Raw genomic sequence first — 17,185 nt, forward strand, 5'->3', positions numbered from 1 at the left:
CAGAGGTCCCTCTTCGTTCATGCAGCAACTCATTCTCCTTTGCCAAACAGACCCTGTGCAGGTTCAAATGCTTTAACTTCATGCAGCAGAGGCATTTAGAGACCTACAGGCACCTTGTTTGATCATGATGATGCATTACAAGCAGCTGTCCATATGAGAAAGAAGCTCTTACTGCACCTTGAAATGATACTGTCACTCACTGCTCTTTGATCAGATACCTTCTGGAAGAATTCTGAAATAGCTAACAAATGTGCATCGCTGCCTGATCCTTTTCTTCCTAGGGAAGCACGTCAAAAAAGAGATTCTAATGGTTCATTATAATACATTTATTGCATTAAAATTCAATTAGCAGTTGAGATTTGGAGGGGGGAGAAGGGGTGTTGAGAATAAAAATTCTTCAGTTAGATATACAGAGATGCCAGCAAATCATGTCTTCGTCGGCACATTGTTATTCCTTTGATTTTTCTTAACAGACGGAGGCAATCGTTCTTCACAGACAGAAATTAATGTCACCACTTTGCCTTGAAGGAAGCTATAAATACTGATTTACATAAGTTGAGGATTTGGTCCATACTGTAGAAAGCCTTCCCTATTTAATTGTGATTCACTAAACGTAGCAGAAGTTAAAAAAAAGTGCAAGGAAATGGCAGTTGCTGTCTCACGTTACCACAACATGAACGCTGAAAAGCAGGGATGTGAACACAGAAAGTAATCTCTGAGGTGACAGCTGACGGAGGATCTTCACAATATACTATTTCAAGGTCTGAAAACTTAATTCCAGAACAGATTTCAAACAGTGACTGCAGCCTTAACGGCCGATTTTTTTGAACATTGAAGGGCAATATGGTATTTAGGTATAGATTGCCCTGGCACTTTGTGTTTTAAGGACTTTTATGGCCATAGGTGTATAGTGCACCTCAGGGACCTATACTACCAGAAATTCTCCAGCACAGCCTTTGGACATATTTTACTATTAGTAACTCTTCAAGGGTGAAGAGGACAGAAAAGAAGTGCTTTTTGGCGAAATAGAAAAGTGTGTGGTAAACATTGATAGTCCTATGTCAACAGTAATATAAAACGAAATATTATCTCATGAATAGGTAAACTTGTAACTTCCGTCTGCTGCAGCATTAGTGACTGTGTGTGCTGAACTGAAGCTTTTTGAGTGCCCTTTGAAGAAATCCGTAGTTCTCATTCACTTGGTGTGCAGTCAACACAGCTGCAATTGCCAGGCAGTCTCAGATGTGATACCAAAATACTGGATACTGAGGTGGCTGGGAAGCAGAGGAGACAGATAACATTGGCAACAGCAAGTTAATCACGATTTATACCTGTAATAAACGCACAAAACTATGAAATCACTCAGCAACAAAGCCAGCAGGTGCCAGCACTGGCCTACACATGTGGAAAATAAGTCTATCCCTGCTTGGGAGACTGTTTTTTATTTTTGTTTTTAAACTTGTGTAACTGAATATATGTGTACCTGCAGTTGGGGTTGATCTCACTTCATTAATTCAGTTTACTGGAAAAGTAATATCTTAACACACTTAACATAATACTTAACATAAACTATTACCAGTTCAGTAAGAGCTAGAATAAAGACCTTACAGTTTATCATTCAGATATAAACTTTGTATTTATAGGTCACTTTGTATTTTAGGCTAAAGGAAAAAAAAAAGTATGCTGATCAAAACTGAAGCATCTCTGTGAGCCTTCTAGAGCTGATTTTTCTTGCTGATATGGGACTCTCTCCTCTCCCTTTCCACTCTCCGTCTTCATTTCAACACCATGTTTTTGGCACTGCTTCAGGAGCTGCTCCGTTTGGCCACGCAGCAAGGCAGCGATGAAGGTCAAACACCTAGATCTGAAATATTACTATCTTGACTGTACTTGCATCAAATACATTAAAAACACAACAGAGAGGTCACCGCAGGAACCTCTACATTCTGTTTAGTTGTAGCAAATGTCAGTTGGGTTGATTTGTTAAAATATAGCTGATTTCTTTACTTACAGCTTCACAGTGATTCTGATGGTGGAAAACAGAAGTAGTCTCTCACATTGTTACTGTGACCAGGCTCATTGACTGAAATGGAATTACTCAGGGTAATAAATTGAAACCCATGGCACAGGAAGGAATTATTAACACAACATAAGGCATAGACCTTTCTTTTTTTTTTTTTTTTTTTAACGTTTTGTAAATGCCATACCACACACTTCTTAGACTAAAAAAGCATTTATTGTAACAGGTTTATAAATATTGTATGTCACTGTCAAATAGCTAACAAGGCTCACGTTAACACCAATGTTTAGTATAAAACGGATGTTACAAAGCAATTTTTTAGGGCATGCATTCATTGTAAAATAATCCCATAGGTCACCATCATTCCATTATGTATTCATCCACTGTTTTTTTTTTCAAAAAGACTGGTGCATGAATACCAATAAGTTTAAATGCTCATTGTCTTCAAATGGATGCTGGGTATTGGCATACAGAACTGAGTCTAGTATAAGAAAAAAAAACCACCAAAAAACAGAACACCTCTTAACACTATACTTACAAAGTGCTTCTGTGTATTAGACCTAATTTTCATCTTGAGAATGCTGAATGAAATCAAAAGGTGCAGATGACATTTCAGCTTCAATCATTACAATTTATGAAACACAAAACCAAGTGGCAAGTGTGAATGTAGTTATGACAGTCTGCTAAACTGCTAAGAAGTTAACGCAAACCAGATCTCAGAATATATTAATCAGAAATGCCAAGACATACCTAGCCTCTGACTTCACTTAAACAGAACTCGCAATGCTTCGAATATGTTAACAGAATTTATCTCCCTAAGTGAAGGCTGGGGACATCACAGAGAAATATCCAGTTTTTCTAATGAAGTTAATAGGTTTGGGATTTCATCTTTGACTCTGTGTCAAGACTTGAATGATACTTCCAGCTTTACAGAAAATTGTGGTCGTTATGAAAAACGGAAAAAGAAACCATTGTTTTATTATTAGGTGAGCAGTCTAATATTTCAGTAGCAGATATAATATTTGGGGTTTAAACAATACAGTTTTTGCCTCCTATATTTTAAGTATGACATCTGTGTTTCCTCTCCAATTATCCTGACAGTCTGTATGAAAATGTTTCCTTGATTCTTTAACAACTTTTTTTTAATCTTGTTTGGAAAAAAAAATAATAATGTGAGGCTAATTTTTTGTACTAAAGAAGGCAACAAAAAGTTAATATATTAAAAGAGCAAATATGATCCTGTAGCAGGCAACATCATAGTTTTCATATATATATTCTCCTGTATCACTGTCCAAAAATATCAGCTAGAAGTAAGGGAACGTGTAACATTTTCTGTTTTGTTTTAGGTTTTTGTTTGGTTGTTTTTATTTCCAAAATACAGTTTAACCTTGTGTTTTTAAACTGTCTTATATAATTTTTTCACACCCCTTCAACACATTTAGTCTGTCTAAATATTAATTCTGGGAAGAATATTTTTCATTAATCTACACTTTGTTGATCACTGTTGTGAAAAATCACCAAGAGTATTTCTGCTCCTTTGCATAGAATCTAGGTGGATTTTTCCCCTATTTAGTCTTTTACTATTAACAACTTATGAAATTGAACTGAACGATGTGAAGCTTAAGAAAGAGACTAAATTAGGTAACACACTGCAATCACTGTGCCATGAGTAGGCATTGAAGCCATAAAAGATTTGCAGCTGCTTGGCACTTTCGAAAAATCCAGTTCCTTCCTTAAAAACATAAACAGGAATTTGCATTAAGTAGTATTTAGAAACAACTCAGAAGACTACTGCTAACAGGTAATTCTGTAGTGATCCAGTCTATATAAATAGCACAGTACTTTTAAAGAATGTTTCTCAAAAGTGTCATATAAAAATTCACCTTGTAAGGACGCTTTTAAGTAGTCTCTAATTGCAGATCAGAACTGGTCTATACTGAGCGTTAGCCTTTCTACAAATGTGGGCTGTGAAGTTCTCCTTGTGCTCCAACCTCACACCAGTGTGAGCAAACATGCCTACCTTGGTAGCAAACATGGAAGCAAGTTAGGAATGAATGCAATCAAAATTACTTGGCAATTCAAGAAAAAAGAATCTGCCCTTTTCCTTATAGCAGTTTCTTTGCTATTGCCAATGCAATCACAGATTTTCAAAGTAATGTTTGTTCTGTCTGCTTTTTCGCATCTGCTAACTCCACAAGCTGCACAAGCCCTCCAAAACTACACTGATTTTACCTCACTATCTGAACCCAAATGAGAGAAGTTAAATAATGGAATATAAATATACATAGTTTTATCAAGACTCACCGTAAAATATATTTCTAAGAGTTACGTAAGTGATTATTTCATTCCAATAACAGGTGCAGAAAGGGAAGGTTTATCAAAATCTTATTCTGTATCTGCAAAAAATCAGACACTCAGCCATATGAGCTGCACAGAAATAGTTAGATAGGAAAAAAAAGAGGTGAATAGTTGACGTATGGCAAAATAAATAAATAAATGTAAAAAATATTTTTTTATACTTCGGAAATTGAGGTTTTCTTTAAATTGCCAACAGGCTTCCAGTTAGATCCTTATCTGTGCTGGGCAGGCTGTGGAAGTGCTATATTAGGCTCTACCACAATGCTACAGAAACGTTGATAATGCAATTTCAATTAGGTGAAACAGTCAGTGGGCAAAGAAAGCTGTTAAGATTTGGAGTCCCCCTCTTCTGAGACTCACATAGTTTGTGAGAGAGCCAGTGAGCAGGTACACACAGCATCCAACTGCTACTACCACACACAGGGTCCTGGCCTTTCTTCATACCTCTAAGGGCAAAATCAAGCCTCTCGCTCAAATCTTGGAGCTTTCTGGGAGTACGTATTTTAAGGCATAAATCAGACCTCTTGCCCTTACACAGCTAGGACTGCAAAAAAGTTATATTCCTGTTAAAGTTACATTCTGTTGCTTCTTTGCGTATCAAGTAATATTTCCATGTGATTTACATGTGTCTTTGCCACATGTAAAGTCATACAAAAATAGGAAGTATGACAAAACCATGAGCCCTTCTTTGCCCTCCAGCCTTACTTACAAACTCTCTACTCATCTGTCCTGAAGTATTTGAGGTTGCCTCTGCATCATCATTTAGCATCCAAGCAAACCACTCCACCTGTTCACCACACACTGCGGCTCAGGGTTGAAATAGAGGGTTCCAGTTCATGCAGGGTGGGCACATACACACACCCTGAAGCACCGGAACAACTGTAACATTTAAATATGTTTCTACTTCTACTATAAACATAAGGCTCTTGACCAGTTGCACTTCGTATAAAATATTAGCACTTTCACAGTAGGCATCTCCAAAAAAGAGTGATGCTAGACCTTTTGTAATTCTGTCCATCAAGTAACTTTCCTTCTCCTAAAACTGTTACTCAGTACTTTTCATTGGGGAAACCATTTGGAGAAGAAGTTTTAAAAAAAACATATCAGTATGCAACATATCAGTATGGCAAGGGGTCACAAAATTAATTTACGTGCCAGTAAAAATAGCAGGTTTGTGTATGAGCTCCAATGCTGCCTCTAGAGTGCAGTGCAGTGCAGTGCAGTGCCAATAGCCAATGTTCCCAGAAGAAATCAAAGACCACAGGGTCTATGCTCTAAAAGGAGAATAATTTACTTCTTTTTAAGTGCCTGATGCAGTAGAAGGACAGGAAAAGTAAGGCAAACAAAGACTGAAAAAAGAATAATTGTGAGGAGGCCTGCCTGTTCCCTTCCCCTTCAACTCACAACAGTACTTAGAGATAAGTGGAGTATCATCTACAATACGGATTTCTGCAACCTGCCTGATGGTGAAGACAGCTGTCTTTCAGTCCTTACCTAATAACTCCTCTTTACAGCTGGGCTTAGACCTCTCAGGATCATCAGATGTGGGCATAGGGTCAGGACATAGTCTAGTGACAAGGAGCACAGTACTTTTCAGAGGAAGACATTAACACAGTTGTAACACCATTTCACAGTAGGCACTGAGTACAAGGAGAGAGGTAAAGAGCTTTTCTTCTTGGTCCAGCCCCAGGATATGGCAACCCAAGCAAGCTTCAAAGCAACTACCCAGGCAGTTTGCTGATGCATGCGTTGCTCCAGTTACTCTCTAATCTTTGCAGTGGAGACTGGAAAAGTCAGTGCCAAAAATAGCTTTCAGAACTTCTAACCCATGTGGGGAGTTCCCTTCGATTAGGGAGGCTACAAGTGCTTATTTTCCTGCTCCCCAAGTATTGCAATACCCATCAATGAAGACAAGGAAGTCTCACAGGGCTTTCAAAATATCTAATCAAAACAGTCTCTTTCAGAGACAGAATAATTCCCTTATAATGCTAGAACTGTAGATGAAAGCATCATCCCGTATCCAACGACATTCTAAAATCAGCTAGGTTTTTATTTGGGGAAAAAATAAACAGCATCTAGAAGTGTCTCAACTATACATAAAGTTATTTGATTCCATTGAAGAAAAACAAACTTTATAGAGGTCTGTATTCTCTGTTTATTTTTCTTTTTCCTACTGTTACTCTTTATAGTATAATTTCAGGCCAAACTTGGTATTTGTAGTGGAGTACCTGCCAAACACTACAGTAAAAACACAAGGTCGCTTTGTGATAGGCACCATCACAAAGAAGCTGACTGCTGTTTCAAATAGCTTATGAACTTCAAGTGAAAAAAGTTATAGATAATATAGTCTGAGTGAGCAGAAGGTGGTGTTATGGTTAAGGTAACAAGCTGTGGTCAGAGCTGAATATGGTTCTGCATGGAAAGAATATATTCAAGACTGCTAATTAATGCCTTGTGGTCTTTTCTAGTCTTATCTTTCTAATTAATTATCTTTGTAATTAGCAATCAAAATCAAATTTCCAAAGGCCACCGTACTGTAAACGTGACCTTTCTAAAGCCTCTGCTTCTGTATTATGTTTCCCTACAGCAAGTCATTCTCACTCTCAAAATTAAAGCACTTTGGAAATGCGTTACTCAATAGCTGCTTACTGGTAGTCACCATAAAGAATCTAAAAATGATTCAATTTTCAATTACTTTGAAGAGAGCTACTTTGTAGTAACTCTGTATAGCAGGGATCAATCCTGCTTTTAAGAAAAAAAAACATAAAAAACAAAATACTTTCCACGCTCACTCGAGTATTAATAATTATTAGGTATCACATAAAGCTAAGCACCAGTGAATTAAAGTCTTTTCATTTCTCTTACAGGCTTTTTGTTCTCATATTTACTCCCAACTACTCATATCCAAGCGCTTGTACCTTCCTTGTTTTCCTGAATCTGGAAAGCTCATAGTCCTGCTTTTCCTACTCTGAAGATCAACTCTCAGACAAAGTGCCACAATACAACAAACTTTCTTCACTGAAAAAGAAAAACACCACTTATCTCACCTCCTGATTCTAATTTATCATCATTATTTTCGGTACTCAGTTCTCCTAAAACATTCTGCCAAATATTTAGAGAATGCACAGTAGCTTTTCTAATATCTGTGAAGTAGTACACCAAATTTTAGAACAGTTTACCAGGGAGTAATAATATAGCTCAGCTATAAATTTAAATGCCAAATAATAGACTGCTTTGCTGCTTTTGTGGACTTTTATTTCCTCCCAATTAATTAGAAATGCTTAATTAGCACTAATTAAGTATTTTGAAGCTGAAGGTCGTTTAGAAGTGCACGTCTCTGCTCATATTTCAAAAAGAAAAAAAATACAGCAACAAAAACACCAGACAGAATGCTTAAAAGTAACCTGACAAAAAAAAAAAAAAAAGGAACTGTATTTCTACCCTAATTTAGAACATGGGTACATCTGTGGCCTGAAGCAACTTCTGCTTTGCACTGGGCATTCCCATAAGTGGCTGTGCTTCAGCTCTGACCTCACTATTGCTTTACAGCCTGAACTTTCAACCTTTACACAGCTCTGACTCCCCGTGGAGCGCCTTACAGCGCAAAGCAACTCTACGCGTGTTGTACGTTTCCCTTGGTATTCTCATATGTAACATATGTCTCTGCGTAGGTCTAGCCAGGCTATCCTAAGTGCAGCACTGTATTAAAGGAGCCCAAATGGGTTTCTATCGTACTTCAGTATGCTTCAGTTATTAGATTAGCCTTTTAGTGGGTAATCAGGGAAATGCCTGAAACTATACCAGTAAATTACAAGGCCATAAACTAAAGTAACCCCAAGGCTACTTTGAGTAGCTGTGATCTCAGAGAAGGGGCTGTGGTATCTCAGCTCCCTCAACTGCCTACACTTTAACGCAGGAGAGAAGGAATTAGCCCTAATAACTTCCTCACTTCACCTGGCTGCTTACTATAGAACTCATTATCCAAGACTTCAGCTCTCTGCTTCAGCTAATCTTAAACCTCAGTTTTACAGCCATGAAGGTCCAAAGCTGACCTTCCTTATTAGTTGGCCTCCACTACGTATTTCATCAGGTAGCGAGTTGGTTATTCAATTTGCAGAAGGTAATTTACATGAAAGAAGCTACTGTATGTACCTTCAAAGTTCACTTCAATCTGCATTCTTCTCTCCCCTCTTTAACCTTAGTCCAGCAATTTTAAGCAAACAAATCGTTAAAGACATCAGTGAAAATGTTATGTGTTACTAAGAAATCTTTCTCTAAAAATGGTAATAAAGGATTTGTGGTGGAGTTTGTGATTCCTTTTCGAGCCTATTTCACATACTAGAAGAATAGCTTTCAAGAATGTAGAGCCTAAAAAAAACCTATTAACTTCATTCCGTGAAGAATGATTCAAACCCAGCAAAGCTTGTTACTTTTTTTTACGCTCTATGCAGCAATGAAAATACAGAGAATGTCTGTCACATATTTTACCAGATCCTACGTTACAGAGCCCTTAAGTGCATCACATTAGAGAGAATTTTGGTGCAATAATGCAAGTTGGGAAACAAACGAGCAACTGCATCTAAGCACATTCAACTGCTACACCTATACACGTGTCACACCCCACCTGTCACGTGAATAATAGAAATTCTCCACACAAATCCAGAGTTTTCAGAACTTTCTATGGCTCGAATGTATTTTGCCACTTTACAGTTTGATAATATTTAGCATTCATCTTTGTATCATTTATTGGTGATAAAAAATTGAAATGCATTTCCTCTTTAGCACATCTTTTCCACCGTAACTATGTTTCAGCAAAGATTTGAGGAAATAAAAGATACTGATCTTTTTATTAATTCCTATCTCTCCTTACAAATAATCTCAATTATATTTCCGTTTCTTTGTGAGCAAACACCTGCTGCCCATATTCACCTTTAACGTGAACAGGATATACAGGAATACAACACAGAAAAACAGATTTCTTGGTACTACTGCACAACTATTTAAAAACATATTTACACATCAGCAACATTACTGCTTTTAAATAAAAAGAAAAAAAAACTTCATTGATTGGGAGGATTTTCTATGGCTTGTTAGAAACTTCAGTGTTCTCTGTGGCTTACACTTGCTTTTCCTATGTATGGAAAATTCAAATGACTGCATTCTCCTCTCCCTTCATTTACATAACATAATATCTCACTCATAAAAGAAGCAGACATCTCTTTCAAGAAGGTTGTTGAAACACTATTGTTATAAGACATTAATCATTTCTTTCCATTAAAAAAGTCCTGCTCATATTCGATTATGCAAGGCTAGTTTTGGAAAGTAACAGAGTAAGTAAACCTTGATAAATATTAATTAAAAAAACAACCAACTGTCCATTTCGGAAGGGTAGCTTTTATACTGCAGTGTCAGCATCCTGATCCTAAGTTCAGAAACCACACCTGGGCTCTGTCTGCACCAGAAGTACCAAACGGCATTATAATGTTTTCCCAAATTTGCTTTATGGGAGCAATTTGGAAGGCATTTTTTTGTTATTTGATAAGATGTCCATCACTAAACTCTCCTAACCACACATACAGACACTCCTCCCAAACACACATACACACACACGCACGCACACACACTAATTTTACAAAAGTCTTCTCTTCATTAAGCAAGTAGTCACAACACTGAACGTAGTCTCCTACTTGTTCACTGATTATTCTTAAATGATTTGTCACCACTCAGCCACTCAAAGATGGTTATTTCATTCTTCTGAGAAGCTAACAATGTTCAAAAGCAGCTAGATGATGATGGAAGTGTGATTTAAATTCCAATAGAAATATGTATCATCCATCATATATCCATCCATCCTGAGAAACTTCCACTGGCAAATTCTTGTTACTTTCCAGAAGTCAAGGGGTTCCCATCAATAAATAGAAGGTCAGTGCAACAATGAGGAGCAAGCAGAATGGAGAAGAGAAGGTCTGATAGGCAGCTGATGGCATGAAAATATCTTCATACTTGTAAATACTGACCACACGCTCTGATACAGGTGGTGAGTCTATATCGTGACGAGTTATAGAACCTTTAATAGGCAAGGGCAGAAAGAAAGAACATCAGGTGCATTTTATTTCTAAAGCTTTATCAAGAAATAGGTAGAAAGACTTAATTTTCATACATAGAGGAGCATGCAACATTACAGTGTCAGTGAGTAGTTATTGCTCTGACTTCTGAAATTAAACTTCTGAATAAAACAAATGAAATTCAAGTAAAAAACAAACATCCTTGAGAGGAATTCAGAACTTCCAGTTATGAACTATCCTAACTTAAATTTAGCTTTGGGGAGTGGGAACAATAGCTGCATAACCAAGAAAATATGACATGTAGGACTCTGCTAGCAATCTTACCTTCCTGTTTATATATTCTCAAGCCTGATGCTGCCAAAATTTTAGTTTATTAATAAAAAGGGGGGAATATAAGTGAGAATAGTGTCATGGAAAGACATTTATCAAATTTGGCACCTAAGTTGTCAGTAGCACGGGTATCAACTTACCCTGAATTGCTGGACCCCAGGCAAACAGATAGTACCAACTCAAGTGCAGATCTACGATAGTTTCCTCTCGGGGAACAGATACGGGACGCTTGAATCGACAAGTTACACGATTGTTTTCAAAAACCCCCTCTTCATCTCTAGCAGGATTTCTCTGGATTTCCTTAGCCCACTGACCAACATTGTAAAAGTGCTGTATTCGGACTCTTCCGTTATCATCATGAACACAAGCCATGACATCATCTCCTCCCTACATGGTAAAAATATTTTCGCAGAAGGAAAACAGAAGTGTCATAAAACATTTCCTCATTTATTTACACAACTTTAACTATTAAAAAAACCGGTCAAGACTTGGGTCTCTCACTCCCTTCTTTTATGTTACAAATACGCACATATTCTTTTCCCTACAAATGTTTCTTCATCCAGATTGAACGGCACAGAGTAAATACTAACATTTACTTACTCTTACTGACTCTGCATTCTTGTTTGGATCTTTCTAAGATCCAAAACAACCTTAGACACACAACATGTTTGTAAGCCGTGATATCACCCTGACATCACAAAACTGACCAGTAGAGGGCTGTTTTCCTTTGTAATGTGTGAAGTTTTGGGATCTTCCTTCAGTAAAATTGGCAGTCTTGATTCCTTGATGTGTGCAAAATCTACTGTATCAAAATTGCGGACAGAAAAGCAATATAACTTAATAGAGAAGATTAATCTACTAGATCTGTGTAACTAATATCATAAACTAATATAATAAAGACATACAGTCTGTCTTTTCTAATCTCATGTTCACTTAAGATAATATAACTTCTCCTTTATCTAAAGAGAAAATGAGAAATGATCAGCAAACAGTAACAATACAGAATATTGTGGAATTCAAGAAAAAATTAATCAACTGGTGCCCCTTCCCATAGTATAAACAGCTACCAATCAAAGAAACAAGGCATAGAAAGAAGTGTGAGGCAATTGTTTGTGTAAGTAATCTACAGAAACATTAAGACAGTTGTTAGAAGAGTTTATTCAAGGTAACTGTCAAAGTTATAGAGCACTGCATCACTCAAGACTTAGTATTAATTCTAGGAGCGCTGTCTTGTAGGTGCCTTGTTGTAAAGAACCATTAAAACACTGCAAGTTTGATGCATGGCATTTTGCTGAATGCCACTGCTGCAAGTATGACTACTATGTTAGACTCAGGTCCTACTCCTCCAACGCACACCTTTCTGATAGGTCTCACTGATGCCACAATCAATGTGTGCTAGTATGACCGTCCATCAGTTTTCTGTCATGGGGAAAGGAGTGAAAAAGGGCACAGTGCAACTCTCTGCGACTATGCCTATGAAGGCCTGTAAAAGATGTGTCAAAAGTGAGGGAATACGGGAACAACCAGGTAAAACACATTTCAACACTTTCTGTACCCAGTATTATTGCAGATTATCTTTCCAGCTTTGCTCTTGAGCCTATCATTGCTTTCCATAGCTTATTTTCTAAGTTTAATTTTTTTTTTTATCTCTGAGCACCAATCTCTCATTTTTAAGTACGAAGAGGCAAAACAAATGAAACAACCAACAAAAAACTGTTTTCACATTAAGAAATAATAACAGTTTTGCACCTTATTTAACAGAATGACATTACAAAATCCTAAGTAGGCAGAAAAGCCTATGAGTGGAAAACTGTGATGTTATCTGAGACAAAGAAATAGGTCACAGGAGTTTAAAAAAAATCTGATGACCCAAAAACACTTTTTTTCCCTTGAACTTCTTTGGCTATCCAGGCCACAATGTTTTCAGCAGGGACTCTATGGTACAGCCCCTTTCTCACAGCAGAACTCTTCTGATGCAAAGTCATTCTACCATTAAAGTGTCCCAGGCACCGAAACATCCTCAAGTTATGACAACGGATGAGATCAGCAGGGGAACAAGAGAGGAAGGCAAACACCAGCTGTTTTAGTCTAGCTGACCGGTAGTTCTCATATGCATCACATTTATAATGAAAATCTTTCAGCTTTCATTCTTATTACAGGAAGCTGAGACTTTCCATGCTGTTTGGTCCACCTGGGCTGAAAGGTAAGATATGCTTTAAGGCACAGCTAGTGTGTCCCTGGGACTATCGTACTGTACAGACCTTCCAGCCACCAAACACAAGCACAACTCTGCCTGCTCAGGCAAGCCCCTGGCTACAGCACACATCCTCATGGTTGGGAATCGTGTCGTGCTTGTGCCACCTGCCCTGCAGAAACTCACGTTTCTGACTGAGGGCTGTCATGCAGGCAGGCCAAGTAGTGTATCTGCACCTCTGAGTGAAATGGGAAGGAGGAACTCAGAGAATATGATGGGAACAGGGGTGGGAACAGAGATGGAGCTATGCTGGATGGACTGCGCACACAGGCTGAGTGGAACTGGAAGCAATGGGACAGGTTGGAGTGAATAGGTGGGCTTGCAAGGGAGCATGGGGAGGAGATGTGATATTGTACTGCAAGGAATGGCTGAGAGGTGTGGCAGAGAGCTTGGCAAGGTCACGCTGAGAAGGGTTAATTGTACTTGAAAGCAATTATCTCTCCTAAGTCTGTCTAACCATTGGAATTCAATGTCTTAGCTTTGAAGTGGTGGTACAGGTACACAGGAGTTACAAACTACTAACATGAGCTTAGGGCCAAGTATTTAAAGTTGCTGAACTGCTTTGAAAATCCTGTTGACTACTTGAACTTCCAGGCATCCAAACTCCTCCCGTTATTTGGCTGTAAAACTGTACCTCACAACACTCTTTATGACACAAAAGACTGCTCTCTTTATTGTGTTTATTTGCAGCATCATATTCAAGACATAGTTACTAATGAGCAAAAGGCACCTGCCCTCATATTCTCTTTCTGATTCTCATTTTTGGTCTGATAAAATGTTGCTAAGTTAGTGTGAGTCTTCCCATTGCCTTTCACAGCTCCTACGGCAGGATTTCCACCTTCTGTACTTTTTCTGACTTCCTGCTTACAACTGACCAAGAAACGGTCCTCTGACTAGTAATTTAGAACACGGACTCAATATTTTTGATATACTCAGGAATGTCTCTGTATATGAACACCAATATTATAAACTACATTTTAATCCTAAACGTGTTACAAGCATCACAGACAAAACATGTTTGCAGAAGTTGTCTATTGCTCAGTTTTTTTAAAGTCCCAACGGTATATGTGCCTCTTTGCCCAGTGAAACACAACAAAAAGTAAGGCTTTTCAGTGAACAACTAAGTAGAGGAATGAGCATAAAACCAAACTCAGTAAAATCCAGGAGAGATAGAAGGAGAAATCCTAACAGGATTGCTTTCTAGAGTACGTATTTTTAAGTGAGTAGTAGTCATTTTGTCACATATTTGTGGCTTTCCTGGAATAAAACACAGGGATGAAAGAAACAAGAGGATTTCCAGAGTTTAAAAGTGAAAGCCATATTTGTATTTTTGATAGACAGCTGATTTCCTGAAGAATGAAACTGTGATATTTAGTTCCTGATGTGCCTTTTGTCCAAGTAACACTGACATGAAAAAATCAACAGGATATTTCCACATGAATTGGCTTTTGTCTGAGAGCTTTTCTAATAAAAAGGCAAAAAGTTAATAATATTCAAACACTCAAAGATAAACCAAAACACTGCTGTACTATTTAGCAAACAAGGGAAAGGACATGTTACTAAGGATGAGGCAGTTCTGAGGAGACAGCAGACCTAGCTTCTGCTCCCCAATGGCTATTGAGTGCTTTGCTTTCAGCAAGTCAGTTTTTACATACATGCTCTGCTTCTGACAGATAAAATATAAAGTATTTATATTCTAGCATGCAAAAGTATTCACACTGTCAACGTGAAGAACTTTAAGAACCTTACCATTTTCTTGTCTGAGGAAAATCCCACTGCCACCCAGCCATCAGTATCAGCACTCAACTCAAATTCAACATCAGCTCCTATTCTGCGGTAACTTAGGAAGTAGTCACAGGTTTCTGCATTACAGCCAGGTTTGCCATACCTAAATGGAATTGGAAAAACATGCAACTTCTCCTTTCAATTTCTCGCTACAGAGATTATGTTTCTGCAAGAAAAACTAAAAGAACGTATTTTGGTAGTGGCAGTAAAACATAAATTATGCTATACTAAAGTAGTACTCTTAATTGCTTGCAAATATTAAGAACATATAATGCTTAATCATAATGGCAAGCAATTACTGTGTTGAAATGCTGAGTCCATGTTTTGTAAGTAAGTTTTTCAGGAAAATGCAGGGATCATAAGTTAATCTAGTCCACAGCTCTGATGTCCTTAAATAATCTAATTTATTCAAATAAAACAGTCCTACACTACAGAGTATTTTCTCAAATAATAAAAAATTATTCAAATGAATATGAAACATCGATCAAACGCTTAAATGCAATCAGTCAGCATTTGCAAATATAAAGGTACCTGCATTTTTATCTCAGACTGACCTGAAGCATCCCTTGGTTTTTCCACAATCATCCACTCTGATTTTTGCAAATGGATCCACAGGAGGTGCAGTAGGGAAAGGGTAACCTGTAGAATGAGAATAAAGCATAACCAAGTAAATACGAGGAGAAAAAAGCAGTAACACTGAAGAGAAAGGGTTCCAATAGTGTTTACTTTGACTGCTGATAACTGAGCTGTACTGATGAGGGACTACCTTGTCACAGACACAATCCCTCTATCAGTGGGTCCAGGACTGAGATACTAAAATAACATAGAGAAATGAAAACAAACATTTCCTCAGGTTTGCAACATTCTTCAGGTGGGGGAGAACAGCGCTGGAGTACAACTTTGCTACAATGAGGGCAGGAAGCCTTCCACTGACCATGTAAGCTTTGGCAGCACGAACATGGAGCAGGGCATTCAGCTAAGGCTTGGGGATCTCCACTCGGCTGGCTCTTCGTGCATGCTTGGATCCCTCGGAAAATCTGTAAGGGAGAGAATTCTGACTCCTCAGCTGTAGGAATGGATACTGAATGGATACTTTCTCCTTTAAGAAGTATACAAAACATGCATTGGATTGGAAGGGAAGAGTATCAAAACAGGAAATGCCTGCAGCAATGATCTGCAATCACTTGTGAGGTAAGGCACAGAGGAGACAGATAAGGAAGGATCTATGACTCCAGGCAATCGCTTATCTGCTGTACTGTAATACACTGAAGACACAGCATGAACATCTGCAAGCAGATCTTTCCTCTCTTAGAATCATAAAGGTTGGAAAAGACCTCTAGGATTATCTAGTCCAACCATCAGTCCATCCCCACCATGCCCACTAACCATGTCCTCAGTGCCACATCCACATGGTTCTTGAACACCTCCAGGGACAGTGACTCCACCACCTCCTGGGGCAGCTTGTTCCAATGCCTCACCACTCTTTCTGAGAATAAATCTTTCCTAATATCCTACCTGAACTTCCCCAACTTTAGGCCATCACTTCTTATTACATAGATTTGTTTTACAAATAGCCACTTTCAGTTTTGGTTCATCTAACCTGCAAGTGGGAAGGCTCTGTGTTCTCTCCATCATGTCAACAATGCACAACACAGGTTTTACTGTGAAACACCTTCAATATTAAATATATGTTTTTCTCTGCAGATTGGTTTTGGCTTGCAGAGGCTTGGTTTTGTTCTATAAATGCTGGTTTTTTAATGTGATTTTAGTCAGCCAACTTAAAAACAAAGCACTCTGTTGTGAAGCCAGAAAGAGCTCTCAAAGTTGCAGGCTGCAGCATCTCCAAACAAACAGGAGCGTGTGCCCTGCGCGCCTCCAGGCACGGGGCTCTGCGAGCCCTGATTCACTTTCTAGGCTTCTGACGGTGCCAACAGAGAGAGGAAATAGGCCATAACCTGCAAATTACAGCCTCCATTAGCCACACCAGGGGCTAGGTAAAGCAGTCAGCTGATTTAAACATACAAAGCTAGCAACATTTCACAGCAGTTCATAGCAGAGCATCAGCACAAGACTGACTGCAGTACATCCCACCCACCTTCTCATTGCTTCATTTTTTCCCACTCTATCCAACATCTGTTTCGAAAAAGAAAAACGCGGCTGTATTTCTTGCCACTCACTCCATCACACGGCATTTTAGTTCTACGATAAACCCTTCCATCACTCGCCCGTGCCGCCTCCTTCACGACCGGGCGGCCGAACACCGCACACCGTGCACCGGCCGCCGCCTCCCGCTGCCCTCAGCCGGGCCCCGTGCCGACGCCCCGCCGCCCCTCGCTGCCTTCGGGCCCGCAGACCCGAGGCAGGGAGCCCCCC

At 38.7% G+C, this 17,185-nt stretch overlaps 1 protein-coding gene across 10 annotated transcripts in view; it reads right to left on the reverse strand.

Moving 5' to 3' along the window:
- The window catches only part of FRRS1L (ferric chelate reductase 1 like), a 33,049-nt gene continuing 16,175 nt past the window's right edge, over positions 312–17,185 (reverse strand). For 2 of the 10 annotated variants that reach the window (XM_021388766.1, XM_021388765.1), the window contains 4 exons: positions 15,367–15,451; positions 14,777–14,915; positions 10,914–11,160; positions 312–10,445 (listed from right to left, as the gene is read on the reverse strand). In XM_021388766.1, coding sequence (XP_021244441.1) covers positions 10,273–10,445; positions 10,914–11,160; positions 14,777–14,915; positions 15,367–15,451 — 644 coding nt within the window. In that variant the 3' untranslated portion in view covers positions 312–10,272. Of the gene's footprint in view, positions 10,446–10,913; positions 11,161–14,776; positions 14,916–15,366; positions 15,452–15,746; positions 16,900–16,989; positions 17,180–17,185 lie in introns of those variants that run through there. The other 8 variants (XR_002435870.1, XR_002435869.1, XM_021388760.1 and 5 more) reach the window with 8 other exon arrangements.

The sequence above is a fragment of the Numida meleagris genome, chromosome 2 (assembly GCF_002078875.1).
Source record: "Numida meleagris isolate 19003 breed g44 Domestic line chromosome 2, NumMel1.0, whole genome shotgun sequence".
Lineage (NCBI taxonomy): Eukaryota > Metazoa > Chordata > Aves > Galliformes > Numididae > Numida > Numida meleagris.